The 17578-nt window shown below is 42.8% G+C and overlaps 1 protein-coding gene across 2 annotated transcripts in view; it reads left to right on the top strand.

Moving 5' to 3' along the window:
* Window positions 1–17578, top strand: part of LOC109880601 (V-type proton ATPase subunit H) — a 76973-nt gene that overhangs the window by 42025 nt on the left and 17370 nt on the right. For both annotated transcript variants that reach the window (XM_031810441.1, XM_031810439.1), the window contains 3 exons: window positions 4874–5066; window positions 11119–11297; window positions 11929–12054. In XM_031810441.1, the coding sequence (XP_031666301.1) occupies window positions 4874–5066; window positions 11119–11297; window positions 11929–12054 (498 nt within the window). The remainder of the gene's footprint in view (window positions 1–4873; window positions 5067–11118; window positions 11298–11928; window positions 12055–17578) is intronic.

Raw genomic sequence — 17578 nt, 5'->3', positions numbered from 1 at the left:
TCTAATACCATTACTACTAGTCTCGGGGTACTATTACTACATCTAATACCATTACTACCAGTCTCTTGGTACCATTACTACATCTAATACCATTACTACATCTAATACCATTACTATATCTAATACTTTACTACATCTAATACTTTTACTACATCTAATACTATTACTACATCTAATACCATTACTTCTAGTCTCTTGGTACTATTACTACATCTAATACTATTACAACTAGTCTCTGGGTACTATTACCACATCTAATACCATTACTACATCTAATACTATTACTACATCTAATACCATTACTACTAGTCTCTGGGTACTATTACTACATCTAATACCATTACTACTAGTCTCTGGGTACTATTACTACATCTAATACCATTACTACTAGTCTCTTGGTACTATTACTACATCAATACCATTACTACTAGTCTCTGGATACTATTACTACATCTAATACTATTACTACATCTAATACCATTACTACCAGTCTCTGGATACTATTACTACATCTAATGCCATTACTACTAGTCTCTTGGTACTATTACTACATCTAATGCTATTACTACATCTAATACCATTACTACCAGTCTCTGGGTACTATTACTACATCTAATACCATTACTACTAGTCTCTGGGTACTATTACTACATATAATACCATTACTACTAGTCTCTGGGTACTATTACTACATCAATACCATTACTACTAGTCTCTGGATACTATTACTACATCTAATACTATTACTACATCTAATACCATTACTACCAGTCTCTGGGTACTATTACTACATCTAATACCATTACTACTAGTCTCTGGGTACTATTACTACATCTAATACTATTACTACATCTAATACCATTACTACCAGTCTCTGGGTACTATTACTACATCTAATACCATTACTACTAGTCTTTGGGTACTATTACTACATCTAATACCATTACTACTAGTCTCTGGGTACTATTACTACATCTAATACTATTACTACATCTAATACCATTACTACTAGTCTCTGGGTACTATTACTACATCTAATACTATTACTACATCTAATACCATTACTACCAGTCTCTAGGTACTATTACTACATCTAATGCTATTACTACATCTAATACCATTACTACTAGTCTCTGGGTACTATTACTACATCTAATACCATTACTACTAGTCTCTGGGTACTATTACTACATCTAATACCATTACTACTAGTCTCTTGGTACTATTACTACATCTAATGCCATTACTACTAGTCTCTTGGTACTATTACTACATCTAATGCTATTACTACATCTAATACCATTACTACCAGTCTCTGGGTACTATTACTACATCTAATACCATTACTACTAGTCTCTGGGTACTATTACTACATATAATACCATTACTACTAGTCTCTGGGTACTATTACTACATCAATACCATTACTACTAGTCTCTGGATACTATTACTACATCTAATACTATTACTACATCTAATACCATTACTACCAGTCTCTGGGTACTATTACTACATCTAATACCATTACTACTAGTCTCTGGGTACTATTACTACATCTAATACTATTACTACATCTAATACCATTACTACCAGTCTCTGGGTACTATTACTACATCTAATACCATTACTACTAGTCTTTGGGTACTATTACTACATCTAATACCATTACTACTAGTCTCTGGGTACTATTACTACATCTAATACTATTACTACATCTAATACCATTACTACCAGTCTCTAGGTACTATTACTACATCTAATGCTATTACTACATCTAATACCATTACTACCAGTCTCTGGGTACTATTACTACATCTAATACTGTTACTACATCTAATACCATTACTACCAGTCTCTGGGTACTATTACTACATCTAATACCATTACTACTAGTCTCGGGGTACTATTACTACATCTAATACCACTACTACTAGTCTCTGGGTACTATTACTACATCTAATACCATTACTACCAGTCTCTGGGTACTATTACTACATCTAATACTATTACTACATCTAATACCATTAGTACTAGTCTCTTGGTACTATTACTACATCTAATACCATTACTACATCTAATACTATTACTACATCTAATACCATTACTACTAATCTCTGGGTACTATTACTACATCTAATACCATTACTACCAGTCTCTGGATACTATTACTACATCTAATACCATTACTACTAGTCTCTTGGTACTATTACTACATCTAATACCATTACGACGTCTCATACCATTACTACTAGTCTCTGGGTACTATTACTACATCTAATACTATTACTACATCTAATACCATTACTACTAGTCTCTTGGTACTATTACTACATCTAATACCATTACTACATCTAATACCATTACTACTAGTCTCTGGGTACTATTACTACATGTAATACCATTACTACATCTAATACCATTACTATATCTAATACTTTTACTACATCTAATACCTTTACTACATCTAATACTATTACTACATCTAATACCATTACTTCTAGTCTCTTGGTACTATTACTACATCTAATACTATTACAACTAGTCTCTGGGTACTATTACCACATCTAATACCATTACTACATCTAATACTATTACTACATCTAATACCATTACTACTAGTCTCTGGGTACTATTACTACATCTAATACCATTACTACTAGTCTCTGGGTACTATTACTACATCTAATACCATTACTACTAGTCTCTGGGTACTATTACTACATCTAATACCATTACTACTAGTCTCTTGGTACTATTACTATATCTAATACCATTACTACATCTAATACTATTACTACATCGAATACCATTACTACATCTAATACCATTACTACCAGTCTCTGGATACTATTACTACATCTAATACCATTACTACATCTAATACTGTTACTACATCTAATACTATTACTACATCTAATACCATTACTACTAGTCTCTGGGTACTATTACTACATCTAATACCATTAGTACTAGTCTCTTGGTACTATTACTACATCTAATACCATTACTACATCTAATACTATTACTACATCTAATACCATTACTACTAATCTCTGGGTACTATTACTACATCTAATACCATTACTACCAGTCTCTGGATACTATTACTACATCTAATACCATTACTACTAGTCTCTTGGTACTATTACTACATCTAATACCATTACGACATCTCATACCATTACTACTAGTCTCTGGGTACTATTACTACATCTAATACTATTACTACATCTAATACCATTACTACTAGTCTCTTGGTACTATTACTACATCTAATACCATTACTACCAGTCTCTTGGTACTATTACTACATCTAATACCATTACTACTAGTCTCTTGGTACTATTACTACATCTAATACCATTACTACCAGTCTCTTGGTACTATTACTACATCTAATACTATTACTACATCTAATACCATTACTACTAATCTCTGGGTACTATTACTACATCTAATACCATTACTACCAGTCTCTGGATACTATTACTACATCTAATACCATTACTACCAGTCTCTTGGTACTATTACTACATCTAATACCATTACGACATCTCATACCATTACTACTAGTCTCTGGGTACTATTACTACATCTAATACTATTACTACATCTAATACCATTACTACTAGTCTCTTGGTACTATTACTACATCTAATAACATTACTACTAGTCTCTGGGTACTATTACTACATCTAATACCATTACTACTAGTCTCTTGGTACTATTACTACATCTAATACCATTACTACATCTAATACCATTACTACATCTAATACCATTACTACTAGTCTCTGGGTACTATTACTACATCTAATGCTATTACTACATCTAATACCATTACTACTAGTCTCTTGGTACTATTACTACATCTAATACCATTACTACATCTAATACCATTACTACTAGTCTCTGGGTACTATTACTACACCTAATTCTGTTACTACTTGTCTCTGGGTACTAACGAATGTATTTCTCTGTTAGCAGTATGCAGTGATTGTAACAATGCTGTTACCACTACCTTCTATCTGTTAGGCTCACATCATTAGTGTGGTTGGAGAGGTCCAGTGCTTTAACCTGTTTGACTACACTAGAAGATTAAGTTAGCCAAACCACTGCTGTTATCTATAACTCAAGCTATAAACTCATAAACCATGCAATAAAACCATGAGGCACCATAAAACAACGCTGATCGACCTGTGTGGTTTCCTGTACCAGATCGAGTTCTGTGTGTTTCTAACCCCTGTACCACCTGACCCCTGACCCTGTTCTCTCTCCTCCCTCTAGCATCACGGCTGTGCTCAGTAACAAATGTGGTTTCCTGTACCACCTGACCCTGTTCTCTCTCCTCCCTCTAGCATCACGGCTGTGCTCAGTAACAAATGTGGTTTCCTGTACCAGATCGGGTTCTGTGTGTTTCTAACCCCTGTACCACCTGACCCCTGACCCTGTTCTCTCTCCTCCCTCTAGCATCACGGCTGTGCTCAGTAACAAATGTGGTTTCCTGTACCAGATCGGGTTCTGTGTGTTTCTAACCCCTGTACCACCTGACCCCTGACCCTGTTCTCTCTCCTCCCTCTAGCATCATGGCTGTGCTCAGTAACAAATGTGGTTTCCTGTACCACCTGACCCTGTTCTCTCTACTCCCTCTAGCATCACGGCTGTGCTCAGTAACAAATGTGGTTTCCTCTACCACCGGACCCTGTTCTCTCTCCTCCCTCTAGCATCACGGCTGTGCTCAGTAACAAGTGTGGTTTCCTGTACCACCTGATCCCTGACCCTGTTCTCTCTCCTCCCTCTAGCGTCAAGGCTGTGCTCAGTAACAAATGTGGTTTCCTGTACCACCTGACCCTGTTCTCTCTCCTCCCTCTAGCATCACGGCTGTGCTCAGTAACAAGTGTGGTTTCCAGCTGCAGTACCAGATGGGGTTTTGTGTGTGGCTGCTGGCCTTCAACTCTCAGCTCTGTGAGCAGCTACGCCGTTACAACGTGGTGCCGGCCCTGTCTGACATCCTGCAGGAGTCTGTCAAGGAGAAGGTCACGCGCATCATCCTGGCTGCCTTCAGGGTACGTACTGCTAGTTAGTTACGGTAGGTAGGTAGGTACAGTGGGGCAAAAAAGTATTTAGTCAGCCACCAATTGCAAGTTCTCCCACTTAAAAAGGCCTGTAATTTTCCTCATAGGTACACTTCAACTATGACAGACAAAATGAGGGAAAAAAATCCAGAAAATCACATTGTAGGATTTTTTATCAATTTATTTGCAAATTATGGTGGAAAATAAGTATTTGGTCACCCACAAACAAGCAAGATTTCTGGCTCTCACAGACCTGTAACTTCTTCTTTAAAACCTGTTAGGGCAAGGTGAGACGTCTGCGTCTCACATAGCCTACAGGAAATGGAAATGCGCAACGCCAAAAGCTAATAGTACTAGCTAAAACTCAAACTTTCATTAAAACACACATGCAGGGTACTCAATTAAAGCTACACTCGTTGTGAATCAAGCCAACATGTCAGATTTCTAAAATGCTTTTCGGCGAAAGCATGAGAAGCTATTATCTGATAGCATGCACCCCCCCGCAATACCGGAAAAAGACGTTAGCGTAGCCGGCACTACACAAAACGCAGGAATAAAATATAAAACATTCATTACCTTTGACGAGATTCTTTGTTGGCACTCCTATATGTCCCATAAACATCACAATTGGGTCTTTTTTTCGATTAAATCCGTCCATGTATGCCCAAAATGTCCATTTATGAACCGAGTCAGATCCAGGAAAAAGCAGCTTTACAAAACGCTACGTCATTTTTTTAAATTAAAAAAGTTGCAGATAAAAAAGTTGACAAAACACTTCAAACTACTTTTATAAGCCTACTTTAGGTATTAGTACACGTTAATAATCGATCAAATTGATCACGGGGCAATCTGTATTCAATAGCAGCAGTTCTTGAAATGAAGCTCCGTTTTCTCTCTCTCAAAAGTTCAAGATGTGTACTTGATGACAGGCAGGGTCTATTTCTCATCTGACCAAGGATTAAAATCAATGCAAATGACAGTACTGGCGACATCGTGTGGAAGCTGTAGGCATTGCAACCTCATCGCTATCTATTTTCCCTTCCCATTGACATAACAGGCAACTGGCGGAAGGATATCATTTTTTTTTGTGAACAGTTTTCCTTGGGCTTTCGCTTGCCCCTCACGCTCTGTTATAGCCACAGACATGATTTAACTAGTTCTATAAACGTCAGAGTCTTTTCTATCCAACAATACTAATCATATGCATGTGCTATATTCCTGGCATGAGTAGCAGGACGTTGAAAATTTGCGCGATTTTTAACAAAATGTTTTTAAAAAAGACCCGAGCTCCAAGAGGTTCCTCTGTCCTCCACTCGTTACCTGTATTAATGGCACCTGTTTGAACTTGTTATCAGTATAAAAGACACCTGTCCACAACCTCAAACAGTCACACTCCAAACTCCACTATGGCCAAGACCAAAGAGCTGTCAAAGGACACCAGAAACAAAATTGTAGACCTGCACCAGGCTGGGAAGACTGAATCTGCAATAGGTAAGCAGCTTGGTTTGAAGAAATCAACTGTGGGAGCAATTATTAGGAAATGGAAGACATACAAGACCACTGATAATCTCCCTCGATCTGGGGCTCCACGCAAGATCTCACCCCATGGGGTCAAAATGATCACAAGAACGGTGAGCAAAAATCCCAGAACCACACGGGGGGACCTAGTGAATGACCTGCAGAGAGCTGGGACCAAAGTAACAAAGCCTACCATCAGTAACACACTACGCCGCCAGGGATTCAAATCCTGCAGTGCCAGACGTGTCCCCCTGCTTAAGTCAGTACATGTCCAGGCTCGTCTGAAGTTTGCTAGAGAGCATGTGGATGATCCAGAAGAAGATTGGGAGAATGTCATATGGTCAGATGAAACCAAAATAGAACTTTTTGGTAAAAACTCGACTCGTCGTGTTTGGAGGACAAAGAATGCTGAGTTGCATCCAAAGAGCACCATACCTACTGTGATGCATGGGGGTGGAAACATCATGCTTTGGGGCTGTTTTTCTGCAAAGGGACCAGGACGACTGATCCGTGTAAAAGAAAGAATGAATGGGGCCATGTATCGTGAGATTTTGAGTGAAAACCTCCTTCCATCAGCAAGGGCATTGAAGACGAAACGTGGCTTTCAGCATGACAATGATCCCAAACACACCGCCCGGGCAACGAAGGAGTGACTTCGTAAGAAGCATTTCAAGGTCCTGGAGTGGCCTAGCCAGTCTCCAGATCTCAACCCCATAGAAAATCTTTGGAGGGAGTTGAAAGTCTGTGTTGCCCAGCAACAGCCCCAAAACATCACTGCTCTAGAGGAGATCTACATGGAGGAATGGGCCAAAATACCAGAAACAGTGTGTGAAAACCTTGTGAAGACATATGTAACAGTACTCTTCTTGCGTTGTGTACAATCAGTCATCGACACGGAACTCCAACATGTAGCACCAGTCATGTAGATTTATTCTGTTAGGAACGGCACAAAAGTGCACGTCATGCAATGCACATCTCACCATCCAACTCTGCACTCACACACGCTGGTTTGGTGCTTGTTCACTGGGACTAGTTACCAAAATAATACAATTACAATATACAATATAATATCTTTAACAATGTACCTGTTAGGAACGGCACAAAATTGCACGTCATGCAATGCTCGTCTCACCATCCAACTCTGCACTCACGCACTGTACAAAATATATGAACCCCCCCCACCAGACACAGTAAGTTGCTAGCTAGTACTGGCGGGAATTCTTTACAACAAAATGCACAACAAATATTCTCCAAAAACCGCTGCATCTTATGTGTGATGTTCAAATAACATTTACAAACAATTTGATATAAATTGTACATTTAAATCATCACTTGAGAGTATAAAAATCACTTGATGTACAGTGCTTTGCAACCAACAACTTACCGCTGGTTTGGTGCTTGTTCACTGGGACGATTCTAACTGGAACATCCCACCTCGTAAGCAAGCTACGCAAACCAGCCAATAATATGCCATGTTGAGTAGGTGAAGGCAAGACAAACTCAAACCAAAAACCCATTGGCTTAACAATAAAGTGGCAAGGGGAATCACCAATATAACCCTGTTACACATACAGAAAACGTTTGACCTCTGTCAATGCCAACAAAGGGTATATAACAAAGTATTGAGATACATTTTTGTTATTGACCAAATACTTATTTTCCACCATAATTTGCTAATAAATTCATAACAAATCCTACAATGTGATTTTCTGGAATTTTTTTCTCATTTTGTCTGTCATAGTTGAAGTGTACCTATGATGAAAATTACAGGCCTCACATATTTTTAAGTGGGAGAACTTGCACAATTGGTGGCTGACTAAATACTTTTTTGCCCCACTGTAGTTGGTTACAGTAGCTAGTTGTCTACTTATCCCTGTCTGACATCCTGCAAGACTCTGTCAGATAAAGAATTCACCATCCACTGTCCATGGCCCCAAAACAAACAGTCTTGTACAGTTTACCACACAATTCAGTCCCATTCAAAATCCTGTTTTCCCTAAGAATAGTGGCTCCAGTATTTATTTATTTATTTTTTTTTATTTTTTTTCCACCTTTATTTAACCAGGTAGGCTAGTTGAGAACAAGTTCTCATTTGCAACTGCGACCTGGCCAAGATAAAGCATAGCAGTGTGAGCATACAACAAAGAGTTACACATGGAGTAAACAATTAACAAGTCAATAACACAGTAGAAAACAAAGGGGTGGTCTATATACAATGTGTGCAAAAGGCATGAGGAGGTAGGCAAATAATTACAATTTTGCAGATTAACACTGGAGTGATAAATGATCAGATGGTCATGTACGGGTAGAGATATTGGTGTGCAGAAGAGCAGAAAAGTAAATAAATAAAAACAGTATGGGGATGAGGTAGGTGAAAAGGGTGGGCTATTTACCAAAAGACTATGTACAGCTGCAGCGATCGGTTAGCTGCTCAGATAGCTGATGTTTGAAGTTGGTGAGGGAGATAAAAGTCTCCAACTTCAGCGATTTTGCAATTCGTTCCAGTCACAGGCAGCAGAGTACTGGAACGAAAGGCGGCCAAATGAGGTGTTGGCTTTAGGGATGATCAGTGAGATACACCTGCTGGAGCGCGTGCTACGGATGGGTGTTGCCATCGTGACCAGTGAGCTGAGATAAGGCGGAGCTTTACCTAGCATGGACTTGTAGATGACCTGGAGCCAGTGGGTCTGGCGACGAATATGTAGCGAGGGCCAGCCGACTAGAGCATACAAGTCGCAGTGGTGGGTGGTATAAGGTGCTTTAGTGACAAAACGGATGGCACTGTGATAGACTGCATCCAGTTTGCTGAGTAGAGTGTTGGAAGCCATTTTGTAGATGACATCGCCGAACTCGAGGATCGGTAGGATAGTCAGTTTTACTAGGGTAAGCTTGGCGGCGTGAGTGAAGGAGGCTTTGTTGCAGAATAGAAAGCCGACTCTTGATTTGATTTTCGATTGGAGATGTTTGATATGAGTCTGGAAGGAGAGTTTGCAGTCTAGCCAGACACCTAGGTACTTATAGACGTCCACATATTCTAGGTCGGAACCATCCAGGGTGGTGATGCTAGTCGGGCATGCGGGTGCAGGCAGCGACCGGTTGAAAAGCATGCATTTGGTTTTACTAGCGTTTAAGAGCAGTTGGAGGCCACGGAAGGAGTGTTGTATGGCATTGAAGCCTGTTTGGAGGTTAGATAGCACAGTGTCCAAAGACGGGCCGAAAGTATATAGAATGGTGTCGTCTGCGTAGAGGTGGATCAGGGAATCGCCCGCAGCAAGAGCAACATCATTGATATACACAGAGAAAAGAGTCGGCCCGAGAATTGAACCCTGTGGCACCCCCATAGAGACTGCCAGAGGACCGGACAGCATGCCCTCCGATTTGACACACTGAACTCTGTCTGCAAAGTAATTGGTGAACCAGGCAAGGCAGTCATCCGAAAAACCGAGGCTACTGAGTCTGCCGATAAGAATATGGTGATTGACAGAGTCGAAAGCCTTGGCAAGGTCGATGAAGACGGCTGCACAGTACTGTCTTTTATCGATGGCGGTTATGATATCGTTTAGTACCTTGAGTGTGGCTGAGGTGCACCCATGACTGGCTCGGAAACCAGATTGCACAGCGGAGAAGGTACGGTGGGATTCGAGATGGTCAGTGACCTGTTTGTTGACTTGGCTTTCGAAGACCTTAGATAGGCAGGGCAGGATGGATATAGGTCTGTAACAGTTTGGGTCCAGGGTGTCTTCCCCTTTGAAGAGGGGGATGACTGCGGCAGCTTTCCAATCCTTGGGGATCTCAGACGATATGAAAGAGAGGTTGAACAGGCTGGTAATAGGGGTTGCGACAATGGTGGCAGATAGTTTCAGAAATAGAGGGTCCAGATTGTCAAGCCCAGCTGATTTGTACGGGTCCAGGTTTTGCAGCTCTTTCAGAACATCTGCTGTCTGATTTGGGTAAAGGAGAACCTGGAGAGGCTTGGGCGAGGAGCTGCGGGGGGGGCGGAACTGTTGGCCGAGGTTGAAGTAGCCAGGCGGAAGGCATGGCCAGCCGTTGAGAAATGCTTATTGAAGTTTATCATCACCCTGTTGGTGGCTCTTGTATCAGCACCCTGTTGGTGGCTCCAGTATCAGCACCCTGTTGGTGGCTCCAGTATCAGCACCCTGTTGGTCGCTCCAGTATCAGCACCCTGTTGGTGGCTCCAGTATCAGCACCCTGTTGGTGGCTCCAGTATCAGCACCCTGTTGGTGGCTCCAGTATCAGCACCCTGTTGTCTGTTGGTGGCTCCAGTATCAGCACCCTGTTGTCTGTTGGTGGCTCCAGTATCAGCACCCTGTTGTCTGTTGGTGGCTCCAGTATCAGCACCCTGTTGGTGGCTCCAGTATCAGCACCCTGTTGGTGGCTCCAGTATCAGCACCCTGTTGGTGGCTCCAGTATCAGCACCCTGTTGGTGGCTCCAGTATCAGCACCCTGTTGTAGCTTGGTGAGGAGTATGCCCTGGCCATGATACATATTAATATTATTTTTCTAGAACCTGTTGGAGAAGTCAGCGGATAGGGAGACCCGTCAGGAGTATGCCCTGGCCATGATACAGTGTAAGGTTCTGAAGCAGCTGGAGAATCTGGACCAGCAGAAGTATGACGATGAGGACATCACTGAAGACCTCAAGTTCCTGCTGGAGAGTCTAGGGGAGAGCGTTCAGGACCTCAGGTTTGTGACTTCTAACCCAGTTAACACCCAGAAAGACTGATACGGTCAACATCGCTCTATATTAAGGGTGTGTTCGTACATTCACTCTGGAGTGCCGGAGTGCTCTGGGTGTTTGTACATTCAATCTGGAGTGCCGGAGTGCTCTGGGTGTTCGTACATTTGGAAAATAGGGTTGATTCGAGCGTTCTGACCTCACAACGGCAGTCAAGCACCCAAGCTAACTGGCTGACGTTGGCTAGTTTGCTAGCTACTTCCAGACACAAATGAGAGAATACCTCACTCTGATCATTTTACTCTCCTTCTTCTCTCTCTCTCGGTCTCCCTCTTTTTCTCTCTCTCTCGGTCTCCCTCTTTTTCTCTCTCTCTCGGTCTCCCTCTTTTTCTCTCTCTCTCGGTCTCCCTCTTTTTCTCTCTCTCTCGGTCTCCCTCTTTTTTCTCTCTCTCTCTGTCTCCTTTTTTCTCTCTCTCTCTCGGTCTCCCTCTTTCTCTCTCTCTCTCGGTCTCCCTCTTTCTCTCTCTCTCGGTCTCCCTCTTTCTTCTCTCTCTCTCGGTCTCCCTCTTTCTCTCTCTCTCTCTCTCGGTCTCCCTCTTTCTCTCCCTCTGTGTGCCGCCTCCTGTGTCTCCCTCTCAGTTCGTTTGATGAGTACAGTTCGGAGCTGAAGTCCGGTCGCCTGGAGTGGAGCCCGGTCCACAAGTCAGAGAAGTTCTGGCGTGAGAATGCAGTCCGCCTCAACGAGAAGAACTACGAACTCCTCAAGTAAGACTCCTAGTGTTCACTAGGTTTGGGCGGGATACAAATGTGCATATCATACTACCAGCCTTCTCTAACCCCGGGATTTTTGATATTACCGGCTTAGTACACAAGGCGGCGCCAAAAAAAAAACACTTAGGCGTTTATTACCGGAATGCTAACAAGATTAGCACAAGTAATAGCGAATTTCCATGGAGGCTGCTAGCTAAATGTGCTAATAAGCGCAAACGAAAATAAACTAATTGCAAAGACAGGCTATCCGGCTCATAAAGTTATACATAAGTAGGAGCTACCGAATGTTATTTTAGGTGAATTTGGAAATTTACAAACAAATGTGAACGAGAGACATTGTGCAAATGAACAACGTTTGACTGCCTCACCAGCAGGACGTCTACACACTGTGTCTTTGTGGAGTCGCTAGGGCAACGGGCCTGCCTGCTCTGCACGGAAAAGAGGTGGGGAGGAGCAGACAGGCTGAGAACAGAGAGGAGAAAAAATTCAAGGAAATCAAGATAGCAGTGGCAGCTGTACTGATCCAAAGGGCTTTGACTTCTCAAACACGGCAGGAAGCTAACACAATATGATGCCCCATCACCTTATTAATTCAGCCACTTACTGAGCTAAGTAGCAAGTTAAACTTAGGGGTTGTGTTAACGCAGAACTACACACACTTTGTGCCCCTACAGATTTGTGTTGTGCATGATGCCCCTGATTAGTGGATATGTTGTTTTAAGGTGTTTTAGGTGTTTTAGATGGATTTCTAACAACCATATAGGCTAAAAAAGTTACACATGTCAAAATCAAATCAAATTTTATTTGTCACATACACATGGTTAGCAGATGTTAATGTGAGTGTAGCGAAATGCTTGTGCTTCTAGTTCCGACAGTGCAGTAATAACCAACAAGTAATCTAACTAACAATTTCAAAACTACTGTCTTATACACACAAGTGTAAGGGGATAAAGAATATGTACATAAAGATATATGAATGAGTGATGGTACAGAGCGGCATAGGCAAGATACAGTAGATGGTATTGAGTACAGTATATACATATGAGATGAGTATGTAAACAAAGTGGCATAGTTAAAGTGGCTAGTGATACATGTGTTACATAAAGATGCAGTAGATGATATAGAGTACAGTATATACGTATACATATGAGATGAATAATGTAGGGTATGTAACCATTATATTAGGTAGCATTGTTTAAAGTGGCTAGTGATATATTTTACATCATTTCCCATCAATTCCCATTATTAAAGTGGCTGGAGTTGAGTCAGTGTGTTGGCAGCAGCCACTCAATGTTAGTGGTGGCTGTTTAACAGTGATGGCCTTGAGATAGAAGCTGTTTTTCAGTCTCTCGGTCCCAGCTTTGATGCACCTGTACTGACCTCGCCTTCTGGATGATAGCGGGGTGAACAGGCAGTGGCTCGGGTGGTTGTTGTCCTTGATGATCTTTATGGCCTTCCTGTAACATCGGGTGGTGTAGGTGTCCTGGAGGGCAGGTAGTTTGCCCCCGGTGATGCGTTGTGCAGACCTCACCACCCTCTGGAGAGCCGTATGGTTGTGGGCGGAGCAGTTGCCGTACCAGGCGGTGATACAGCATGCCAGGATGCTCTCGATTGTGCATCTGTAGAAGTTTGTGAGTGCTTTTGGTGACAAGCCGACTTTCTTCAGCCTCCTGAGGTTGAAGAGGCGCTGCTGCGCCTTCTTCACGATGCTGTCCGTGTGGGTGGACCAATTCAGTTTGTCTGTGATGTGTATGCCGAGGAACTTAAAACTTGCTACCCTCTCCACTACTGTTCCATCGATGTGGATGGGGGGGTGTTCCCTCTGCTGTTTCCTGAAGTCCACAATCATCTCCTTAGTTTTGTTGACGTTGAGTGTGAGGTTATTTTCCTGACACCACACTCCGAGGGCCCTCACCTCCTCCCTGTAGGCCGTCTTGTCGTTGTTGGTAATCAACGACGAGACGGCGGGCACACCCTTGGAGGGCCCCTCAGGGGTGTGTACTCAGTACCCTCCTGTACTCCCTGTTAACCCAAGACTGTGTTGCCAAACACGACTCCAACACCATCATTAAGTTTAGGCCTGATCACCGACATCGAAGAGACAGCCTATAGGGAGGAGGTCAGAGAACTGGCAGTGTGATGCCAGGAGAACAAATCAAATCAAATCATCAAATCAAATCAAATTGTATTTGTCACATACACATGGTTAGCAGATGTTAATGCGAGTGTAGCGAAATGCTTGTGCTTCTAGTTCCGACAATGCAGTAATAACCAACAAGTTAATCTAGCTAACAATTCCAAAAAAACTACTGTCTTATACACAGTGTAAGGGGATAAAGAATATGTACATAAGGATATATGAATGAGTGATGGTACAGAGCGGCATAGGCAAGATACAGTAGATGGTATCGAGTACAGTATATACATATGAGATGAGTATGTAAACAAAGTGGCATAGTTAAAGTGGCTAGTGATACATGTATTACATAAGGATGCAGTCGATGATATAGAGTACAGTATCTACGTATGCATATGAGATGAATAATGTAGGGTAAGTAACATTATATAAGGTAGCATTGTTTAAAGTGGCTAGTGATATATTTACATCATTTCCCATCAATTCCCATGATTAAAGTGGCTGGAGTAGAGTCAGTGTCATTGACAGTGTGTTGGCAGTAGCCACTCAATGTTAGTGGTGGCTGTTTAACAGTCTGATGGCCTTGAGATAGAAGCTGTTTTTCAGTCTCTCGGTCCCAGCTTTGATGCACCTGTACTGACCTCGCCTTCTGGATGACAGCGGGGTGAACAGGCAGTGGCTCGGGTGGTTGATGTCCTTGATGATCTTTATGGCCTTCCTGTAGCATCGGGTGGTGTAGGTGTCCTGGAGGGCAGGTAGTTTGCCCCCGGTGATGCGTTGTGCAGACCTCACTACCCTCTGGAGAGCCTTACGGTTGAGGGCGGTGCAGTTGCCATACCAGGCGGTGATACAGCCCGCCAGGATGCTCTCGATTGTGCATCTGTAGAAGTTTGTGAGTGCTTTTGGTGACAAGCCGAATTTCTTCAGCCTCCTGAGGTTGAAGAGGCGCTGCTGCGCCTTCCTCACGATGCTGTCTGTGTGAGTGGACCAATTCAGTTTGTCTGTGATGTGTATGCCGAGGAACTTAAAACTTGCTACCCTCTCCACTACTGTTCCATCGATGTGGATGGGGGGGTGTTCCCTCTGCTGTTTCCTGAAGTCCACAATCATCTCCTTAGTTTTGTTGACGTTGAGTGTGAGGTTATTTTCCTGACACCACACTCCGAGGGCCCTCACCTCCTCCCTGTAGGCCGTCTCGTCGTTGTTGGTAATCAAGCCTACCACTGTTGTGTCGTCCGCAAACTTGATGATTGAGTTGGAGGCGTGCGTGGCCACGCAGTCGTGGGTGAACAGGGAGTACAGGAGAGGGCTCAGAACGCACCCTTGTGGGGCCCCAGTGTTGAGGATCAGCGGGGAGGAGATGTTGTTGCCTACCCTCACCACCTGGGGGCGGCCCGTCAGGAAGTCCAGTACCCAGTTGCACAGGGCGGGGTCGAGACCCAGGGTCTCGAGCTTGATGACGAGCTTGGAGGGTACTATGGTGTTGAATGCCGAGCTGTAGTCGATGAACAGCATTCTCACATAGGTATTCCTCTTGTCCAACTTCTCCCTCAACGTGAGAAAGATGGAAGTGATTGTGGACTACAGGAAAAAGTGGGCCAAACAGGCCCCCATTAACATCAACGGGGCTGCAGTGGAGCGGGTCGAGAGTTTCAAGTTCCTTGGTGTCCACATCACCAACGATCTATCATGGTCCAAACATACCAAGACAGTCGGGAAGATGAAACGACAAAACCTTTTCCCCCTCAGGAGACTGAAAAAATGTGGCATAGATCCTCAAAAAGTTCTACAGCTGCACCATCGAGAGCATCCTGACCGGTTGCATCACCGCCTGGTATGGCAACTGCTCAGCAGTTCCCCATTAGTTCATGCAGCTACTCTTCCTGGAGTCCAGCAAAATTAAGGCAGTTTATACCATTTTAAAAACATTACAATACATTCAGACTGTGTGCCCTGAGGCCCCTACTCCACCACTACCACATATATACAGTACAAAATCCATGTGTACGTGTGTGTCTGTGCCTAAGTTTGTGCTGCTCCACAGTCCCCGCTGTTCCATAAGGTGTTATTATCTGTTTTTTAAATCCAATTTTACTGTTTACATCAGATACTTGATGTGGAATAGAGTCCCATGTAGTCATGAATCTATGCAAGTGCTGTGTGCCTCCCAGTCTGTTCTGGACTTGGGGACTGTGAAGAGACCTCTGGTGGCTTGTCTTGTGGGGTAGGCATGAGTATCCGAGCTGTGTGCCAGACAGCTCGGTGCATTCAACATGTCAATACCGCTCATGAATACAATTAGTGATGAAGTCAAGCTCTCTTCCACTTTGAGCCAGGAGAGATTGACATGCATATTATTAATATTAGCTCTCTGTGTACATCCAAAGACCAGCCGTACTGCCCTGTTCTGAACCAATTACAATTTTCCTAAGTCCTTTTTTGTGGCACCTGACCACACTACTGAACAGTTATCAAGGTGCGACAAAACTAGGGCCTGTAGGACCTGCCTTGTTGACAGTGCTGTTGAGAAGGTAGAAACTAGGGCCTGTAGGACCTGCCTTGTTGATAGTGTTGTTAAGAAGGTAGAAACTAGGACCTGTAGGACCTGCCTTGTTGACAGTGCTGTTAAGAAGGTAGAAACTAGAGCCTGTAGGACCTGCCTTGTTGATAGTGTTGTTAAGAAGGTAGAAACTAGGACCTGTAGGACCTGCCTTGTTGATAGTGTTGTTAAGAAGGTAGAAACTAGGACCTGTAGGACCTGCCTTGTTGACAGTGCTGTTAAGAAGGTAGAAACTAGGGCCTGTAGGACCTGCCTTGTTGACAGTGCTGTTAAGAAGGTAGAAACTAGGGCCTGTAGGACCTGCCTTGTTGATAGTGTTGTTAAGAAGGTAGAAACTAGGGCCTGTAGGACCTGCCTTGTTGATAGTGTTGTTAAGAAGGTAGAAACTAGGGCCTGTAGAACCTGCCTTGTTGATAGTGCTGTTAAGAAGGTAGAGCAGCACTTTATTATGGACAGACTTCTCCCCATCTTAGCTACTGTTGTATCAATATGTTTTGACTATGACAGTTTACAATCCAGGGTAACTCTTTATCCACAATATAGCAGGGGGTGTAAAGCCAGAACACACAAGTTTTGCTAGCAGCAAAAGCTGCACTGAAGTCTAACAAAACAGCCCCCCCAATCTTTTTGTCATCAATTTCTCTCAGCCAATCAGTCATTTGTGTAAGTGCTTTGCTTGTTGAATGTCCTTCTCTATAAGCATGCTGAAAGTCTGTTGTCAATTTGTTTACTGTAAAATAACATTGTATCTGGTCAAACACAATTCCCTCCCCTCTCCATTTGTTTTGTACACTGCTGCTACTCATTGCTTGTTATCCATG

Source organism: Oncorhynchus kisutch, linkage group LG30 (genome assembly GCF_002021735.2).
Source record: "Oncorhynchus kisutch isolate 150728-3 linkage group LG30, Okis_V2, whole genome shotgun sequence".
In the NCBI taxonomy this organism is placed as follows: domain Eukaryota; kingdom Metazoa; phylum Chordata; class Actinopteri; order Salmoniformes; family Salmonidae; genus Oncorhynchus; species Oncorhynchus kisutch.
Note: the sequence above shows the minus strand (reverse complement) of the source record. Positions and strands in the feature narration are given on the sequence as shown.